Consider the following 19,980-nt stretch of genomic DNA (forward strand, 5'->3'; position numbering starts at 1 on the left):
TCATCACCTCCCTATCAAATAACCCTAAAACGTCTCTTTGACACGTTCCAGACCCTACTCAACCCAAGAGAGCAGGCCCCAACCACGGATCTCCGTGCTGACGATCTGGCCAATTACTTCAAAGAAAAAATTGACCACATTCGACAGGAAATCATCTCCCAATCTCTTCATACCATGCACTGTCCTCCCTCCCCCACTGCATCTAGTTCACTCTCTGACTTTGAACCAGTTACAGAAGAAGTAAGCAGGCTCCTTGCATCTTCTCACCCGACCACTTGCACCAGTGACCCCTTTCCGTCACATCTCCTCCAGTCCCTTTCCCCGGCTGTCACCTCTCACCTAACAAAAATATTCAACCTTTCCCTCACTTCCGGTATTTTTCCCTCCTCATTTAAGCATGCCATCATACATCCATTACTTAAAAAACCATCCCTCAACCAAAACTGTGCCGCTAATTATAGACCTGTCTCTAATCTTCCCTTCATCTCTAAACTCCTCGAACGCCTGGTCCACTCCCGTCTTACCCGCTATCTCTCAGATAACTCTCTTCTCGACCCTCTTCAATCTGGCTTCCGCTCTTTACACTCTACTGAAACTGCCCTCACTAAAGTCTCTAATGACCTACTAACAGCTAAATCTAATGGTCACTACTCCATGCTAATTCTCTTGGATCTCTCTGCAGCATTCGATACTGTGGATCATCAGCTCCTCCTCACTATGCTCCGCTCCATCGGCCTCAAGGACACCGTTCTCTCCTGGTTCTCCTCCTATCTCTCTGACCGATCCTTCACTGTATATTTTGCTGGTTCCTCCTCCTCTCACCTTCCCCTTACTGTTGGGGTTCCTCAAGGATCAGTCCTAGGCCCCCTCCTCTTCTCGTTGTATACTGCCCCTATTGGACAAACAATCAGTAGATTTGGTTTCCAGTACCATCTCTATGCTGATGACACCCAATTATACACTTCTGCTCCTGATATCTCACCTGCCTTATTAGAAAACACCAGTGATTGTCTTACCGCTGTCTCTAACATCATGTCCTCCCTCTATCTGAAACTAAACCTGTCAAAAACTGAACTCCTCGTGTTCTCTCCTTCTACTAACCTACCTTTGCCTGACATTGCCATCTCCGTGTGCGGTTCCACCATTACTCCAAAGCAACATGCCCGCTGCCTTGGGGTCATCCTTGATTCCGAGCTTTCATTCACCCCCCACATCCGATCACTGGCTCACTCTTCTTATCTGCATCTCAAAAACATTTCTAGAATTCGCCCTTTTCTTACTTTCGACTCTGCAAAAACGCTTACTGTTTCACTTATTAATTCTCGTCTGGACTATTGTAACTCTCTACTAATCAGCCTCGCTCTTACCAAACTCTCCCCGCTCCAATCTGTCCTGAATGCTGCTGCCAGGATCATATTCCTCACCAACCGTTACACCGATGCCTCTACCTTGTGCCAGTCATTACACTGGCTACCCATCCGCTCCAGAATCCAGTACAAAACTACTACCCTCATCCACAAAGCTCTCCATGGCTCAGCACCTCCCTACATCTCCTCTCTGGTCTCAGTCTACCACCCTACCCGTGCCCTCCGCTCCGCTAATGACCTCAGGTTAGCATCCTCAATAATCAGAACCTCCCACTCCCGTCTCCAAGACTTTACACGTGCTGCGCCGATTCTTTGGAATGCACTACCTAGGTTAATACGATTAATCCCCAATCCCCACAGTTTTAAGCGTGCCCTAAAAACTCATTTGTTCAGACTGGCCTACCGCCTCAATGCATTAACCTAACGATCCCTGTGTGACCTATTTAAAAAAAAAAATAAAAATAAAAAAACACAACATAATCAGGTTCCTCGCATTATGTTCTCATTCACTTTATGCAGTTAATAGCCCTCTGTGTCTGTACTGCTACATACTTAGGCAGTTAACTGGTTCATGCAGCTTTACATGAACACCTGAGCCTTACACTATGGCTGGTCCGAATAACTATAGCAATTGTTACCATCCACCTCTCGTGTCTCCCCTTTTCCTCATAGTTTGTAAGCTTGGGCCCTCATTCCTCCTGGTATCTGTTTTGAACTGTATTTCTGTTATGCTGTAATGTCTATTGTCTGTGCAAGTCCCCTCTATAATTTGTAAAGCGCTGCGGAATATGTTGGCGCTATATAAATAAAAATTATTATTTATTATACAGTATATATTTTATATTTTTAAAAAACATTTTTGTATTTTACTTTACATTGGCTTCAGTAATCTCCATGGGAGACTGGAAGCTGTGATCATCCGATCACTTGTGCTACACAGAACAGTGATTCAGCCCTGATCTGTGTAGCAGAAATGTTCACTTGCTGTGAGCACCGATGGGTGGCCCAGCGCTCATAGCTATCCGGCAATGACAACCACAGAGGTCTCCTGCAGACCCCGGGTTGGCATGCCAACCCATCGGTGACCCGCAATCATGTTAGTGACGTGCTTTGGCGCGATCATGTTAAATGCTGCTGTCAGAGATTTACAGCAGCATTTAATAGGTTAACAGCCGCGGGTGGATCATGATTCCATCCGCGGCTGTTAGGGGCACAAGTCAGCTGTTGAAAACAACTGACATGTGTCGGAAAAGATGTGGGCTCAGCGCCTAAGCACACATCAAACGGGGAGACCTGACATGTTCGGCGCATATAATGAAGGGGTTAATATCTGTTTTGTTTTCTGGTGTTTCCGTGTAATATAGGAAAGCCTAAAGGGAGAAATAAACCCCATAAAACACTGTACATGGAGACTTTGGTATTAGATAACTTCTGTCCACGGTGTTTGTGCAAACAAAAAAGCATTTATAAAAGCCTCAAACTTCTGTGTGTTAATTAGACCTGAGATCTAACGTGATAGAAGATTACAGTGCAGGGAAAACGGGAAACATTCATATAGACGGCAGGTGGTGATGGAGTCAGTGATGAACTCTGGCCAAATATGTTTCTAGAGCCTCACCATGAAGTACCATATATACTCGAGTATAAGCCGACCCCCCCCCCCCCCACCTAATTTTGCCACAAAAAACGGTAAAACTTATTGACTCGAGTATAAGCCTAGGGTAGGAAATGCAGCAGCTACCGGTGAATTTCAAAAATGAAAATAGATGCTCCATTCCGTTGATTATTGCTCCATAGATGCTCCATATAAAGCTGTGCCATATATAATGCTCTGCACCGTTCATTATGGCCCCATAGATGCTCCATATAAAGCTGTGCCATATATAATGCTCTGCACCGTTGATTATTGCCCCATAGATGCTCCATATAAAGCTGTGCCCCGTACATAATGTTCTGCACCGTACATTATGGCCCCATAGATGCTCCATATAAAGCTGTGCCATATATAATGCTCTGCACCATTCATTATGGCCCCACAGATGCTCCATATAAAGCTGTGCCCCACATGTAATGCTCTGCACCGTTCATTATGGCCCCATAGAGGCTCCATATAAAGGTGTGCCCCGTATATAATGATCCATACTGTTCATTATGGCCCCATATATGCTCCATATAAAGCTGTGCCATATATAATGCTCTGCACCGTTCATTATTGCCCCATAGATGCTCCATAGAAAGCTGTGCCATATATAATGCTGCTGCTGCAACAATAAAAATAAATAAATCACATACTCGCCTCTCTTCGCTCGGGACACCGGCGCCTTCAATATTTACCTGCTCCTCGTGCGGCTCCGTCTCCAGCACTGACGCTCAGCAGAGGGCACCAGAGGACGCTGGAGACAGAGCCACACCGGAGCGAGGAGCGGTAAATATCGCGCAGCATTCCGCTCCCCGTTTACTTACCTGCTCCCGTCGCGGTCCCTGCAGTCCATGCTTCTACCGGCGCTGCATCTTCTTCCTGTATTGAGCGGTCACAGTTACCGCTCATTGCAGTCATGAATATGCGGCTCCACCTCTATGGGAGGTGGAGCCGCATATTCATGCCTGTAATAGTAACATAGTAACATAGTTAGTAAGGCCGAAAAAAGACATTTGTCCATCCAGTTCAGCCTATATTCCATCATAATAAATCCCCAGATCTACGTCCTTCTACAGAACCTAACAATTGTATGATACAATATTGTTCTGCTCCAGGAAGACATCCAGGCCTCTCTTGAACCCCTCGACTGAGTTCGCCATCACCACCTCCTCAGGCAAGCAATTCCAGATTCTCACTGCCCTAACAGTAAAGAATCCTCTTCTATGTTGGTGGAAAAACCTTCTCTCCTCCAGACGCAAAGAATGCCCCCTTGTGCCCGTCACCTTCCTTGGTATAAACAGATCCTCAGCGAGATATTTGTATTGTCCCCTTATATACTTATACATGGTTATTAGATCGCCCCTCAGTCGTCTTTTTTCTAGACTAAATAATCCTAATTTCACTAATCTGTCTGGGTATTGTAGTTCTCCCATCCCCTTTATTAATTTTGTTGCCCTCCTTTGTACTCTCTCTAGTTCCATTATATCCTTCATGAGCACCGGTGCCCAAAACTGGACACAGTACTCCATGTGCGGTCTAACTAGGGATTTGTACAGAGGCAGTATAATGCTCTCATCATGTGTATCCAGACCTCTTTTAATGCACCCCATGATCCTGTTTGCCTTGGCAGCTGCTGCCTGGCACTGGCTGCTCCAGGTAAGTTTATCATTAACTAGGATCCCCAAGTCCTTCTCCCTGTCAGATTTACCCAGTGGTTTCCCATTCAGTGTGTAATGGTGATATTGATTCCTTCTTCCCATGTGTATAACCTTACATTTATCATTGTTAAACCTCATCTGCCACCTTTCAGCCCAAGTTTCCAACTTATCCAGATCCATCTGTAGCAGAATACTATCTTCTCTTGTATTAACTGCTTTACATAGTTTTGTATCATCTGCAAATATCGATATTTTACTGTGTAAACCTTCTACCAGATCATTAATGAATATGTTGAAGAGAACAGGTCCCAATACTGACCCCTGCGGTACCCCACTGGTCACAGCGACCCAGTTAGAGACTATACCATTTATAACCACCCTCCGCTTTCTATCACTAAGCCAGTTACTAACCCATTTACACACATTTTCCCCAGACCAAGCATTCTCATTTTGTGTACCAACCTCTTGTGCGGCACGGTATCAAACGCTTTGGAAAAATCGAGATATACCACGTCCAATGACTCACCGTGGTCCAGCCTATAGCTTACCTCTTCATAAAAACTGATTAGATTGGTTTGACAGGAGCGATTTCTCATAAACCCATGCTGATATGTCGTTAAACAGTTATTCTCATTGAGATAATCCAGAATAACATCCCTCAGAAACCCTTCAAATATTTTACCAACAATAGAGGTTAGACTTACTGGCCTATAATTTCCAGGTTCACTTTTAGAGCCCTTTTTGAATATTGGCACCACATTTGCTATGCGCCAGTCCTGCGGAACAGATCCCGTCGCTATAGAGTCCCTAAAAATAAGAAATAATGGTTTATCTATTACATTACTTAGTTCCCTTAGTACTCGTGGGTGTATGCCATCCGGACCCGGAGATTTATCTATTTTAATCTTATTTAGCCGATTTCGCACCTCTTCTTGGGTTAGATTGGTGACCCTTAATATAGGGTTTTCATTGTTTCTTGGGATTTCACCTAGCATTTCATTTTCCACCGTGAATACCGTGGAGAAGAAGGTGTTTAATATGTTAGCTTTTTCCTCGTCATCTACAACCATTCTTTCCTCACTATTTTTTAAGGGGCCTACATTTTCAGCTTTTATTCTTTTACTATTGATATAGTTGAAGAACAGTTTGGGATTAGTTTTACTCTCCTTAGCAATGTGCTTCTCTGTTTCCTTTTTGGCAGCTTTAATTAGTTTTTTAGATAAAGTATTTTTCTCCCTATAGTTTTTTAGAGCTTCAATGGTGCCATCCTGCTTTAGTAGTGCAAATGCTTTCTTTTTACTGTTAATTGCCTGTCTTACTTCTTTGTTTAGCCACATTGGGTTTTTCCTATTTCTAGTCCTTTTATTCCCACAAGGTATAAACCGCTTACACTGCCTATTTAGGTACCATGTGACCGCTCAGTACAGGAAGAAGATGTAGCGCTGGAAGAAGCAGGGACTGCAGGGACCGTGCTGGGAGCAGGTAAGTATAACTAGACAGCCCCCGCTCCCCCTCCCCTGCCGACCCCCGGGTATGACTCGAGCATAAGCCGAGAGGGGGACTTTCAGCCCCCAAAAATGGGCTGAAAATCTCGGCTTATACTCGAGTATATACGGTAGTTATTTCTCCTGTCACGTGTAATGAATATCTCCTGCAGTATTGCTAATGCCGATTCCAGTTTTGGTAAATGAGACGAGAATTAGCGTTATGGAAGATGAGTCTATGAGGAACGTATTCAGCTGCCGACTCTGAGGAAGAAACTGCTTGTTGTCTGTGACCTAACTATATAGGTTTTATTAGGAGATGTAAAGAAGAAAACTAAATACTGTATAATAATAAATCTCATATGTTTCGCTTATTTTCTCCAGTAATTGTATTATTACACAGGATTTTTATGCTGTTTCACCAGCTTATCTTCTTCTCAGTCAGGTCTCTCAGTGAAGATCTTCTATATAAGAGAATTTTTCTGAATTACCCATCAAAGATGGATATGGATAGAGACAAGATGGCGGAGAGGATATTACACCTCACCCTAGAGATCCTCTTCCGGCTTACTGGAGAGGTGAGAGATTGTGATGACGTCACATTACATCATTCTTATCTATGGGAATAACAGATGGACAGAACTGGAGAGGTGAGGACTCTGGAAATGTCTGTAGTGAAATTTATTTATGTTTCTCTCTATAACCAGGATTACACAGTAGTGAAGAAGACCTTTAGTGAACGCTGTCAGGACCCTGTGTCTGAGGGATGGGGAAGACCCCTGAGCCCAATCACGGGGTCTCCCCTGATATATGAGGACATTAATGACCAGAAGATCCTAGAACTCACCTACAAGATGACTGAGCTGCTGACTGGAGAGGTGACACTGCTGGGAATGCTGGGACGTTATACAGTAACACTATGAAGGGATCGGGGGATGACGGTATCATTGTATGTGTCAGGTTCCTATAAGGTGTCAGGATGTCGCTGTCTATTTCTCCATGGAGGAGTGGGAGTATTTAGAAGGACACAAAGATGTATACAAGGATGTCATGATGGAGGTTCCCCAGCCCCTCACATCACCAGGTAATAGACAGGACTAAATACACACTGCCTATAATTATCTGTATGTAAAGAATGAATTCAGTCCCTGTATTTGTTTCCTCCAGATCTATCCAGTAAGAGGACAACACCAGAGAGATGTCCCCATCCTCTTCTTCCACAGGACTGTAAACAAGAAGATCCCGATGTTCCTCAGGATCATCAGGTAGATGGAGAGAAGGTGTCATGAGATCTCCCCTATGATGTGTAGACGGCTATGAAGGTCTTGTGCTCAGTCTTGTTTTATCCACCAGCATTATATGTTTTATACTTGTGTAATGAGAACGGTGGAGATGGCAGGATTAGAGCTGATCATAGATGTGACTTCTCCATCTGTCTGTGACTTTTACAATATTTGTTTCAGGGTGAAGATCTGACCCATATTAATTCTACAGAGACATATTTGAGGGGTGATGAGCGGTGTAAAGAGGAGATTGCAACATATGACAACCCAGGTCAGTAGTAACCACTAAATGCAGAGAAGTCACTGATTCTTCTCAGTCACCTCCTGTGTCTGTTTTATCAGTGTTGTATTCCGACCATATTACAATCGTGTGATCACCATTTTGCCTCTAGACCACAACATTCTCCTCCACCCAAAACTGATCTACTTACTTTGGGCATTGAAAATCCTTTTCTATAGAACTTACAACCTGGAGGATCCACCTACCTCCTGGGATTAGGAGACGCTGACCCTTACCTGCCCAGATATGTAAACTACAAAGTAAAATGACAGCGTACGTAGAATGTGCTGACAAGTTAAAAATATATTATGATGAGCCTCTTGGAGAAATTGGAGGGTAATGATGCTGTTGTATTCCAAGAACCCTGATGTGAGAAGAAGTAAAAAATCAGGGCTTCGAAAAGCGCTGCCAAGTGCTGAGCCATAAAGTTGGGCATCAAAACAAATTAACATAAAAAATTGCTTTAATTTTAAAATGCTTCACATTTCCGATGTGAACCAGCTCCTTTCTCAGGCATATATAAATAATACATTGTGGATGTTAAATATCCTCCAAAACGGCGTCACTAATCCAATTGCTTAATTCATTAATTACCGTATATACTCGAGTTTAAGCTGAGATTTTCAGCCCATTTTTGGGGGTTGAAAGTCCCCCTCTCGGCTTATACTCGAGTCATACCCAGGGGTCGGCAGGGGAGGGGGAGCGGGGGGGCTATCTAATTATAATTACCTACTCCTGGTGCGGTTCCTGCACGTCCCTGCTTCTTCCAGCGCTGCATATTCTTCCTGCACTGAGCGGTCACATGGTACTGCTCATTACAGTAATGAATATGCGGCTCCACCTCTTAAAGGGGTGGAGTTGCATATTCATTACTGTAATGAGCGGTAAAGGTGACCGCTCAGTACAGGAAGAATATGCGGCGCCGGGAGAAGCAGGGACTGCACCGCGCCAGGAGCAGGTAAGGATATGGGGAGGGGGAGCGCAGCGCTGCGCGATATTCACCTGTCCTCGTTCCGGTGCGGCTCCGTCATCAGCGTCCTCTGGCTGTGATGCTCAGGTCAGAGGGCGCGATGACGTTGTCAGTGTGCACCCTCTGCTGATCGTCAGTGCTGAGAACAGAGCCGCACCCGAACGAGGAGCAGGTGAAAGTGCCGGGGTCCTGAGCGACGGAGAGGTGAGTATATGATTTTTTTTTTTTTTATATCGCAGCCTCAGCATATGGGGTAAGTGACTGTATGGAGCATCTTATGGGGCCATAATGATTGTGCAGCACTATATGGGGCAGTGACTGTATGGCGCATCTTAAGGAGGCCATAACGATTGTGCAGCACTATAAGGGGCAGTGACTGTACGGAGCATCTTATGGGGCTATAACGATTTTGCAGCATTATATGGGGCAAGTGACTGTATGGAGCATCTTATGGGGCCATAACATTTGTGCAGCATTATATGGGACAAGTGACTGTATGGAGCATCTTATGGGGCCATAACGTTTGTGCAGCATTATATGGGGCAAGTGACTGTATGGATCATTATGGGGCCATAACGGTTGTGCAGCATTATATTAGGCAAATGTGTCTATGGAGCTTCTTATGGGGCCTTTATTACCCTTTATGCAGGATTATATGGGACATATTTTAATATGGATCATTTAATGGGGCCCATCAAACTTTATGGAGCATTATATGGGGCTCCTGATTCAATATGGATATTCAAAAACACTTAACCTACTGATGTCTCAATTAATTTTACTTTTATTGGTATCTATTTTTACTTTTGACATTTACCGGTAGCTGCTGCATTTTCCACCCTAGGCTTATACTCGAGTCATTAAGTTTTCCCAGTTTTTTGTGGCAAAATTAGGGGGGTCTGCTTATACTCGGGTCAGCTTATATTCGAGTATATACGGTAAACCGTGCTTCTGATGCATAGTTTTTTGTATTGAAACCTTTCATCTTATACAAAACAATACAAATAGATGTAAAATGCATAATGGATGCACAACAAAATACATGTAAAGAAAAATAAACATACATGGCAACAACCAAAATACCTAAGAATTATTTAAAAAGATACCCCTATCATGTCGTATTTGCTCTCATTCAGGCCCTCCGGTTTAAGCGTGGATAGCTAAATATCCAATAGGATTTCTTCTTTACATGTCTTTGGAACCTATTAGACACAGTTTCTGATATTTGTTCTAATATAATAAGTCTTAAACTGGTGGAATCTCGTTTACGTTCTAAAACGAAATGCCTAAACAGGCTGTGACAAATTACACCTTTTCTAATATTATGTCTATGGCTTTTCATCCTTTTAAGGATCACTTGAGTCGTTTTTGCCCTCTATCGGTCTTTAGCTTTGTTGTCCCCAATGTCTGCTGCTTGACCTTGTTGTAATGGACTGCCGTCTCAGAAATTTTAAGGATGGGGGCAGCAAGATGCTCACTCTGTCCCTCTGCTAGTAAAGCTAGAATTGAGCCCTTCTTTTCCTCACTCAAGACTTTTCTTTTCAAATCCTTTGACATGGTTAAAAGTTATTTTTTCATTCCCGTTACTTTTGGGATATTATTTGCACTTGTTTTGCCATCCAGCTTGTCCTATGGCAAGAGGATTGTGAACACCACAGCAGTGTTTTTTATACTTTCTTTCATTAAATAAGATTTGGTTCAGGTGATAACCTAATCAGAAGCACATTAAGTAGAATGATGTGTACTCTGGTTGGAATTCAACTGACACGGGGATGGAATGGCACACTGCAAGGCTCAGTAGTGTGGGAGAGATTTGACTTTGGGAGAGCGGATATTGCTGGATTGGTTTATGGAAGTCATGTTGCTTTTTAAAAGCCTTTGAGCCACTATGGAAACTTCTATTTTTCCATTGACAAATGATGGACCGAAGTGGGGACCTTTTTTTTGCGGGATGAGTAGAAGCTTGTATTGTTATTATTTTCACCTATATAACATTGTTTGGTGGCTTTTTATTCCTTTTTTGGGAGGCAGAATGAACAAACACCACGCTCTACTGGTTCATGCTATGAGGTTTTTTTTTTTAGACTGAACTGCCATTGTATTGTGAATTTGTGAATTCAATATTTTTACATAACCTGCCATTTTTGCAGACATTTTAAGTAGAAATGGTAAAAAAATTATTTTATTCAAAAATAATAATTGGTTTTATGCTTGACAGATGACTGTACATGGAGATCAGAGGGACAGCTGACATCTTCAATTTTTAAATCAGATGATTGTGAGATCACCCAGGATTCTATTGAAGTGACTGCCATTACTCCAGATATACCAAAATCCCTTCACAGCAAAGATCTGTCATCTGATCCTTTGAAACAGGTCTTGTCTTATGATTCATTACCGACTGCTAAGGAAAATCAAACTCACAAAAAAAGCATTAAAAAAAGAACTGCTCCTAAAGCAAAGACATTTTCACATTCAGAACATCAAAGTAGTTTTTCCTTCAAAAAATGTTTTCTTAAACATCAAAAAATTCACACAGCACTGAATAGATTTTCCTGTTCCATTTATAGGAAAACTTTTAGCAAGAAATCAAGTCTTGCTAGTCACACGAGAACTCACACCGGGGAGAAGCCTTTTTCATGTTCAGAATGTGGGAAATGTTTTAACCGGAAAGCACATCTTGATATCCACCAGAGAACCCACACCGAGGAGAAGCCATTTTCATGTTCAGAATGTGGGAAATGTTTTAACCAGAATTCAGATTTTGTTATGCACCAGAGAATTCATACAGGGGAGAAGCCTTTTTCCTGTTCAGAATGTGGGAAATGTTTTAACCAGAAAGCGAATCTTGATAGCCACCAGAGAACCCACACAGGGGAGAAGCCATTCTCATGTTCAGAATGTGGGAAATGTTTTAACTCTAAGTCAAATTTTGTTAAACACCAGAGAATTCATACAGGGGAGAAGCTTTATTCCTGTTCAGAATGTGGAAAATGTTTTAACCAGAAAGCACATCTTGATAGCCACCAGAGAACCCACACCGAGGAGAAGCCATTTTCATGTTCAGAATGTGGGAAATGTTTTAACCAGAATTCAGATTTTGTTATGCACCAGAGAATTCATACAGGGGAGAAGCCTTTTTCCTGTTCAGAATGTGGGAAATGTTTTAACCAGAAAGCGAATCTTGATAGCCACCAGAGAACCCACACAGGGGAGAAGCCATTCTCATGTTCAAAATGTGGGAAATGTTTTTACTCTAAATCAAATTTTGTTAAGCACCAGAGAATTCATACAGGGGAGAAGCCTTTTTCCTGTTCAGAATGTGGAAAATGTTTTAACCAGAAAGTGAATCTTGATAGCCACCAGAGAACCCACACAGGGGAGAAGCCATTCTCATGTTCAGAATGTGGGAAATGTTTTAACGCTAAATCAAATTTTGTTAAACACCAGAGAATTCATACAGGGGAGAAGCTTTATTCCTGTTCAGAATGTGGAAAATGTTTTAACCAGAAAGCACATCTTGATAGCCACCAGAGAACCCACACAGGGGAGAAGCCATTCTCATGTTCAGAATGTGGGAAATGGTTTTACTCTAAATCAAATTTTGTTATGCACCAGAGAATTCATACAGGGGAGAAGCCTTTTTCCTGTTCAGAATGTGGAAAATGTTTTAACCAGAAAGCGCATCTTGGTAGCCACCAGAGAACCCACACAGGGGAGAAGCCATTCTCATGTTCAGAATGTGGAAAATATTTTGTGAAGAAATCATCTCTTCTTAGTCACCAGAGCAGTCACATAAAGGAGAAACCTTTTTCATGTTCTTAATGTGGTTAATGTTTTGCTTGGAAATCAACTCTTAAAGGGAACCTGTCACCAGCAAAAAGGCTATTAACCTGCAGATGGGGTGTAATCTTCTGGTTAATTGCAATACTTGACTGACGCCTGCTGTTAGCCAAAAGCTACTGTGAGAAAATGAACTTTATTCTCCTTGGCAGCATTCGGTTTTAGTCAAAGGGGCATCTCCGGCGCTGGTTCTTTCACCCTCTGAGAATACTAAACGGTAGCTGTAACCGTGCACCTTGCATGACTGACACTGTCTCTGCATTGGGGCCAATAGCCAGTCAGTCTCTGGGCACAGTTATAGCCACTGCTCTGTCTACTTTCTTGCTCAAACTATGGAAGTGCAAGTCTGAAGAGATCACTTGCACCCGGATCTGTCTGCAAATCGGAAGCTTACTGAACTACATGCCACAGTCTGGATGATTTGTTAATAGTGGTAAATACAGCTCTGACAAAAATTAAGAGATCACTGCAAAATGTTCAGTTTGTCTGATTTTTCTCTTTATAGGTATATTTTTAAGTAAAATGTTCAGAAAATACTTATTTTACACAATAAAACTTAACATTTAATAAATTATCCATAAAAATTCAAACCACATACGACCTTGGACCAATGTAAGTTGTTTGACTAAAATATACAGGGTGTTCAATATCCCTGACCTCTCAACTATCTGTCCCCTACCTTGCCGCAGAGGTTGGCACCCTATATCCTGCACAATGGCGCCCCCACTCAACACAGGCTCTCCCTAAATCACCCTAATGGGCCCAATCAGGCAGGAAAGAAAAAATCAAACAGATCATTCATTCCAGATAAATACAAAAATTTGTTACCGGTTAAGGCCCATCTTGATATACATCTGTGTCACTCTGATTAAGGGTATATTAAATTTCCCCTTTACAAGTAGCATAGGGTGCAATCAGGGTGAGAATTGCGCAGGATTATAGGGTGCCATCTCCCGCTGACAAGTAGGGTTACCTAGGCACAGTATGTAGGTTTCCAGTATGCCTTAATCCCTGGGAATAGGTGCAATAAGAGTAGGTGTGCAGTATATAAGAGCACACATGAATGCACCTGGGCATGTGCAATATATTGGAGCACATGTTATCAATCAATACCTATGACTAATTTTTGTATTTATCTGGAATGAATGGTCTGTTTGATTTTTTTTCTTTCCTGCCCGATTGGGCCCATTAGGGTGATTTAGGGAGAGCCTGCATTGAGCGGGGGCGCCATTGCGCAGGATATTGGGTGCCAACCTCCGCGGCAAGGTAGGAGACAGATAGTTGAGAGGTCAGGGATATTGAGCACCCTGTATCTTTTAGTCAAACAACTGACATTGGTCCAAGGTCATATGGGGTTTGAATTTTTATGGATAATTTATTAAATGTTAAGTTTTATTGTGTATAATAAGTCTATTTTCTATATATGGTGCTTTTTGACGATGAATTGATTAAATTGTTGCACTTTTTACCTTGTGGTCTGTGAAAAAATTTGAGTAAAATGTAACTTGTTCTTTTATTTTATAAACTTCTGACAACATGTCTCCGAATTTCCAAGCAATAAATTTAGGATTTTTTTCTGACAAAGAAAAATGGTCAAAATAAAGAAAAAAAAGTCCTTTCAGACTTGAAATAATGCAAAGAAAACACGTTCATAATCATTTAGAAACAACAATACTATTGTTTTAACTCTGGAAGAGTTCAGAAATCAATATTTTGTGGAATAACCGGGATTTTTAATCACAGCTTTCATGCGTCTTACCATGCTTTCTACCAGTCTTTCACAATGCTTTTGGGTGACCTTATGCCACTCCTGGTACAAAAATGTAAGCAGTTCTTCTTTGTTTGATGGCTTGTGACTATCCATCTTCCTTTTGATTATATTCCAGAGGTTTTCAATGGGTTTTAGGTCTGGAGATTGGGTTGGCCATGACAGGAATTTGATGTGGTGGTTCTTCATCCACACTTGATTGACCTATATGTGTGGCATGGCGCATTGACATGCTGGAAAAACCAGTCCTCAGAGTTGGTGAACATTGCCTGAGCAGAAGGAATCCTTTGTTTTTCCAGGATACTTGTATGCAGCTTGATTCATACGTCCTTCGCAAAGAACAACTGCCCAATTCCAGCCTTGCTGAAGCATCCCCAGATGACCGATTCTCCACCAAATTTCACAGAGGCTGCAAAACACTGTGGCTTGTACGCCTCTCCAGATCTCCGTCTAACCATTAGATGACCAGGTGTTGATCTGGGGAGCACCAATGCTCCTTTAAGAATTATGTTGCTGGAAAAAAGACTAAACAACTGACTTTGGAAAACATTACTGAAAGGCAGAACAATTAGGGTATGTGCACACGTTGCGGATTTTGCTGCGGATCCGCAGCGGATAGGCCGCTGCGGATTCGCAGCAGTTTTCCCTGAGTCTACAGTAGCATGTAAACCTATGGAAAACAAAATCCGCAGTGCATATGCTGTGGAAAAAAACGTGCGGAAACACTGCGTTGTTTATTCCGCAGCATGTCAATTCTTTGTGCGGATTCCACAGCGGTTTACACCTGCTCCATAATAGGAATCCGCAGGTGTAAAACCGCAGATGGAATCCGCACAAAAACTGCAACCACAAAAAAACGCGGTAAATCCGCACCTGCGGATTTACCAAAATCAGTGCGGAAAGATCCGCACACCTTTCCGCAACGTGTGCACGTGGCCTTAAACTGCCATGGTATTACAGTGGGGCCAACAGATCAAGGTGAATATTCTATTGATAGGTACTAGCAAGGTTAAGGCATTAAGACCTATGCATTTTGCCAAATATTTGTATGTGCTCCCCTGTGGAGCTACCCATATTTCTCACCCGACTCCTTTCATTGAGAAAACTTTAGCCTATCTTTAGACTAACAGGCAGTTGAGATGGAGTAAGTAGCTAAACATGGGCATCCAGGATCAAGGTCCTTTTCTGGGTCTAAGCGGTGGTTTCCGGGAGTGCTTAGGGGCTCTTGGGGGAGATTAGTAACAGATGAAGCCTTCCTATCCTGCCCATGATGAGGTCCGCTGTCCACCATAACCGAGGACAGTGTGAAAAACTGTGACCACTGTGGGATGGATATTTGTGGGAGATTGAGTTGTTTTAAAAACTCCAGTAGGTCTCCACGGGTGAGTGGTCTGCCTGAGCATCCATTGTGTCTAACTTGAAGGAAGAATGGGAAACCCCACCAGTAGGGGATATCACGCTCCCTAAGGGTGTCTGTGAGTGGTTTCAAAGCTGCTCTCATTGTTAATGCCCACCTAGACAAGTCAGGGAGGACTATCAACCACTTGCCTTTGTATATTGTTGCAGAGCTGTCCCTGGTTTTGAGCAGGATCTCCTCCTTAGCTTTGTAGTAGTGGACTCGACATAACATCTCTTGGTTTATTGGGGTCTAAGTCCATGGGGCGTAACTCCCTATGAGCTTAGCTTTGTCTAGCTCTTATCATGGATGAAGGGGGAGCCCCTAGTATTTTATTGAATACTAGATGGTGGCCCGATTCTAACGCATCGGGTATTCTAGAATATGCATGTCCACGTAGTACATTGCACAGCTCACGTAGTATATTGCCCAGCCACGTAGTATATTGCCCAGCCACGTAGTATATTGCCCAGTCACGTAGTATATTGCCCAGTCACGTAGTATATTGCCCAGTCACGTAGTATATTGCCCAGTCACGTAGTATATTGCCCAGTCACGTAGTATATTGCCCAGCCACGTAGTATATTGCCCAGTCACGTAGTATATTGCCCAGTCACGTAGTATATTGCCCAGTCACGTAGTATATTGCACAGCCACGTAGTATATTGCACAGCGATGTAGTATACAGCACAGTCACGTAGTATATTGGCCAGTCACTTAGTGTATTGCCCAGCCATGTATGTAACAGATTAAAAAAGAATTAAAATACAAAATAAACATACTCACCTTCCGAAGAGCCCCTTGTAGTCTTGCCATCTGTGTGCGGTGCACTTGGCAGCTTCCGGTCCCAGGGTTGGTATGAGCGCAGGACCTGTGATGACGTCGCAGTCACATGACCGTGACATAATGGAAGGTCCTTCTCTCATAGCATCCTTTGCACCCTAAACCTGCCGCTTGAAGTGCCGAGGACCGGACGTCACGTCGGAGGGTGAGAATAACCTTTTTTTATTATTGTTATTATTTGTAACATTAGATATTTTTACTATTGATGCTGCATACGCAGCATCAATAGTAAAAAGTTGGTGACACAGAGTTAATAGCTGCGTTAATGAAGTGCTTTACACCGCGGCATAACGCGGTCCATTAATGCTGCCATTAACCCTGTGTGAGGGCTGACGGGAGGGGAGCACGGATCGGGCACTGACTGCAGGGAGGAAGGAGCGGCCATATTGCCGCCGGGCTGTGCCGGTTGCTGATTGGTCGTGGCTGTTTTGCCGCGACCAATCAGCGACTTGGATTTCCATGACAGACCGAGGCCGCAACCAATGAATATCTGTGACAGACAGAAAGACAGACAGACGGAAGTGACACTTAAGGCCCCTTCACATTAAGCGACGCTGCAGCGATACCGACAACGATCCGGATCGCTGCAGCGTCGCTGTTTGGTCGCTGGAGAGCTGTCATACAGACCGCTCTCCAGCGACCAACGATGCCGGTAACCAGGGTAAACATCGGGTAACTAAGCGCAGGGCCGCGCTTAGTAACCCGATGTTTACCCTGGTTACCATGCTAAAAGTAAAAAAAAAACAAACACTAGATACTTACCTACCGCTGTCTGTCCTCCAGCGCTGCGCTCTGCTTCTCTGCTCTCCTCCTGTACTGTCTGTGAGCCGGAAAGCAGAGCGGTGACGTCACCGCTCTGCTTTCCGGCTCACAGACAGTACAGGAGGAGAGCAGAGCACAGCGCTGGAGGACAGACAGCGGTAGGTAAGTATGTACTGTTTGTTTTTTTTTACTTTTAGCATGGTAACCAGGGTAAACATCAGGTTACTAAGCGCGGCCCTGCGCTTAGTTACCCGATGTTTACCCTGGTTACCAGTGAAGACATCGCTGGATCGGTGTCACACACGCCGATCCAGCGATGTCAGCAGGAGTCCAGCGACGAAATAAAGTTCTGGACTTTATTCAGCGACCAACGATCTCCCAGCAGGGGCCTGATCGTTGGTCGCTGTCACACATAACGATTTCATTAACGATATCGTTGCTACGTCACAAATAGCAACGATATCGTTAACAATATCGTTATGTGTGAAGGTACCTTTAGACAATTATATAGTAGATGTGATTAAGAGTAGAGGGTAAATCTGCAGTAACCACTGATTCTGGCAGGTCCCTGATGCATAGATTGTTTCATAATCCGTGGTTCTCAAAGTCATCCAGTTGAGATTGATGATATGGGTAGAGTGGACGTGTATTGTGTCTTGGAGAGCTGTAAAGGTGTCAGAGGTATTAGATATATTCTGCTCTGTAGTGTCCTTTCTCTTTGTCAGGGTAACCACATCAGATTGCAGTTTAGCGAATTCCTGCTTACACTCATGTATGATGTATTTTGCAAATGAGGCCAGATCATCTTTAGTTGGGAAACATTGCAAAAGTGGCTGAATGTCGGCTAGAGTCACTGGATATGAGCTGGCGGCCCATGATGGTGCTGGTTGTGATGCAACTGAGGGTCCTGTGGAGAAAGGTTAGTGGTATCAACCGTGGATTGTTCAGTTTGTGTTCTTAGAAGCTGTGGAAACCATGTGAGAGGTACTGAAGAGAGATCCATGAGTTTCTAATCAGGCTCCAAAGGGGTTAATATATGAATCCTGAATGCCCTTTGAGCAGTGAATAAATGTTTTTGCAAGCCAGCTGTATTTCCCTGTGTGGGTAGCTGACTCAAAGGGGCACCTGTGGAGATATGTTGTCAGGAGGGAAAGGGTTAATTAGTCTCCTTGGCCATGGAGCTGCTAGGTCCTGTGTTTGCTCTGTTTCAGATCCACTTTCATTTTCCAATGTGTCTTTATGCAATGGCTGTGAGGGCTGGTTTGTACTCAATCCTCTGACTCTCTGAGCTTGCCTGCCTCCATGTCCACACGGGACCGGCACCATCTTGGACATAACGTGGTGCTTCAGGAGACTCAAAAGCAGTAGGGATTGCCTGGCAGGAGCCATGATCTCCAACAGAATTCATACTATGGCAGGAGTGAGTCTGTGAAGCAAGCATCTGGGCGGGGGAGGTTTGGATTGATTGCATATTACCTCCATTTGTCCTGGCCTCTGTTAGTATGTCTGGTGGTGATGGTCAAAGGTGCTGACAGGCTGCTGTGGAGAAGGTAGGATTGGATGTTTCCCTGTGCAGTGGATGATGTGTGGGTAGTGTGATAGAAATATATATATCATGTAGATCTCACTTGCATGTATACTCCTCTATACTCATATATACTCACAGCTAATATATACATTATAATTAATGGCTTAAAATGTCTGACATAAACTGATATAAGCCAGACTGTATGGGGGTTTTCCAGGCAAAAGCGGAAGAACGCCAGTTGTATTAAGTGCTGATCAGATGTCTCAACTTTGTCCTAAATGCCGAGAGCTACATTTTAGTTGCTTAATCAGCATTCATATGTGCATTAATCACAATATTGCATATATATTTAGATAACCAATAACAGAGGAGCTAGACAATATGGTAATTAACAAACCACCCCTAACCACTCCTTTCTATATGCAATTATAAATCCTTGTATGTACAATAAATCAGCAGTATTGATGGAATGATTTTCTGTCACCATGGTGTACAGTCTCATTCTTGAGCGCTCAAAATCCTCAGTCTTATTGGGAATGGCCACAGCACACACGGGATAAATTTATCCAGACCAAACTTCCATAACAACTGGCACCTGCCGCGAGGCATGGACGAAACACACAGGTGACCCTGCTGACCAGAGAGACGGAGGTGTTGGCCACGGCCTTGGTTCACGGGATGGAAACTGCGCAGCTCCATAAGTAAGGTAAGAAAATGTTATCATCTTGCCTGAAAGTCCCCTGTTCCCAGTCCGGGTATATACCTTTTGCCGGTCAGGTGTGGTCCCCACCGCATTCCCAGGTAGTGTAAAAAGTCCAAGCCCGTATCCAAACCCTGGGATATAAGTCAAGGTGTCTGCTGTGTGCCGTGTATGTGTTCCATGTTTGTGTGAGATCCGGGAGAAAAGCTGGAATGGTGACTGTTTTGCTTGTGGTTGCTGGGTAACAGACCGCAGGAGGTCAAATCGCTCGATAAGTTATTGCAGGATTCTCGTGCATAGGAGGGACAGGTAGTCCCGGGGAAGATATTCCCATGTTCCAGGCTCGGGTAGTGATAACTTAGAGGGCTACTGCAGATTCCCGTAGTGCCGGCAAGCCAGTCAGGATGACTGGACCGGGGTGGTAGATTTCCCGCTTGTTGCGTTTCTCACTCAGGCGGC

At 43.5% G+C, this 19,980-nt stretch overlaps 1 protein-coding gene across 1 annotated transcript in view; it reads left to right on the top strand.

Moving 5' to 3' along the window:
• Positions 1-19,980, top strand: part of LOC138666455 (zinc finger protein 665-like) — a 309,850-nt gene that overhangs the window by 13,748 nt on the left and 276,122 nt on the right. The window contains exons 2-8 of the mRNA XM_069754679.1: positions 6,590-6,726; positions 6,856-7,026; positions 7,109-7,232; positions 7,316-7,413; positions 7,612-7,702; positions 10,900-12,114; positions 12,199-12,437. Of these exons, the coding sequence (XP_069610780.1) occupies positions 6,649-6,726; positions 6,856-7,026; positions 7,109-7,232; positions 7,316-7,413; positions 7,612-7,702; positions 10,900-12,114; positions 12,199-12,437 (2,016 nt within the window). The 5' untranslated portion in view covers positions 6,590-6,648. The remainder of the gene's footprint in view (positions 1-6,589; positions 6,727-6,855; positions 7,027-7,108; positions 7,233-7,315; positions 7,414-7,611; positions 7,703-10,899; positions 12,115-12,198; positions 12,438-19,980) is intronic.

Source organism: Ranitomeya imitator, chromosome 2 (assembly GCF_032444005.1).
Source record: "Ranitomeya imitator isolate aRanImi1 chromosome 2, aRanImi1.pri, whole genome shotgun sequence".
Classification (NCBI taxonomy): Eukaryota; Metazoa; Chordata; class Amphibia; order Anura; family Dendrobatidae; genus Ranitomeya; species Ranitomeya imitator.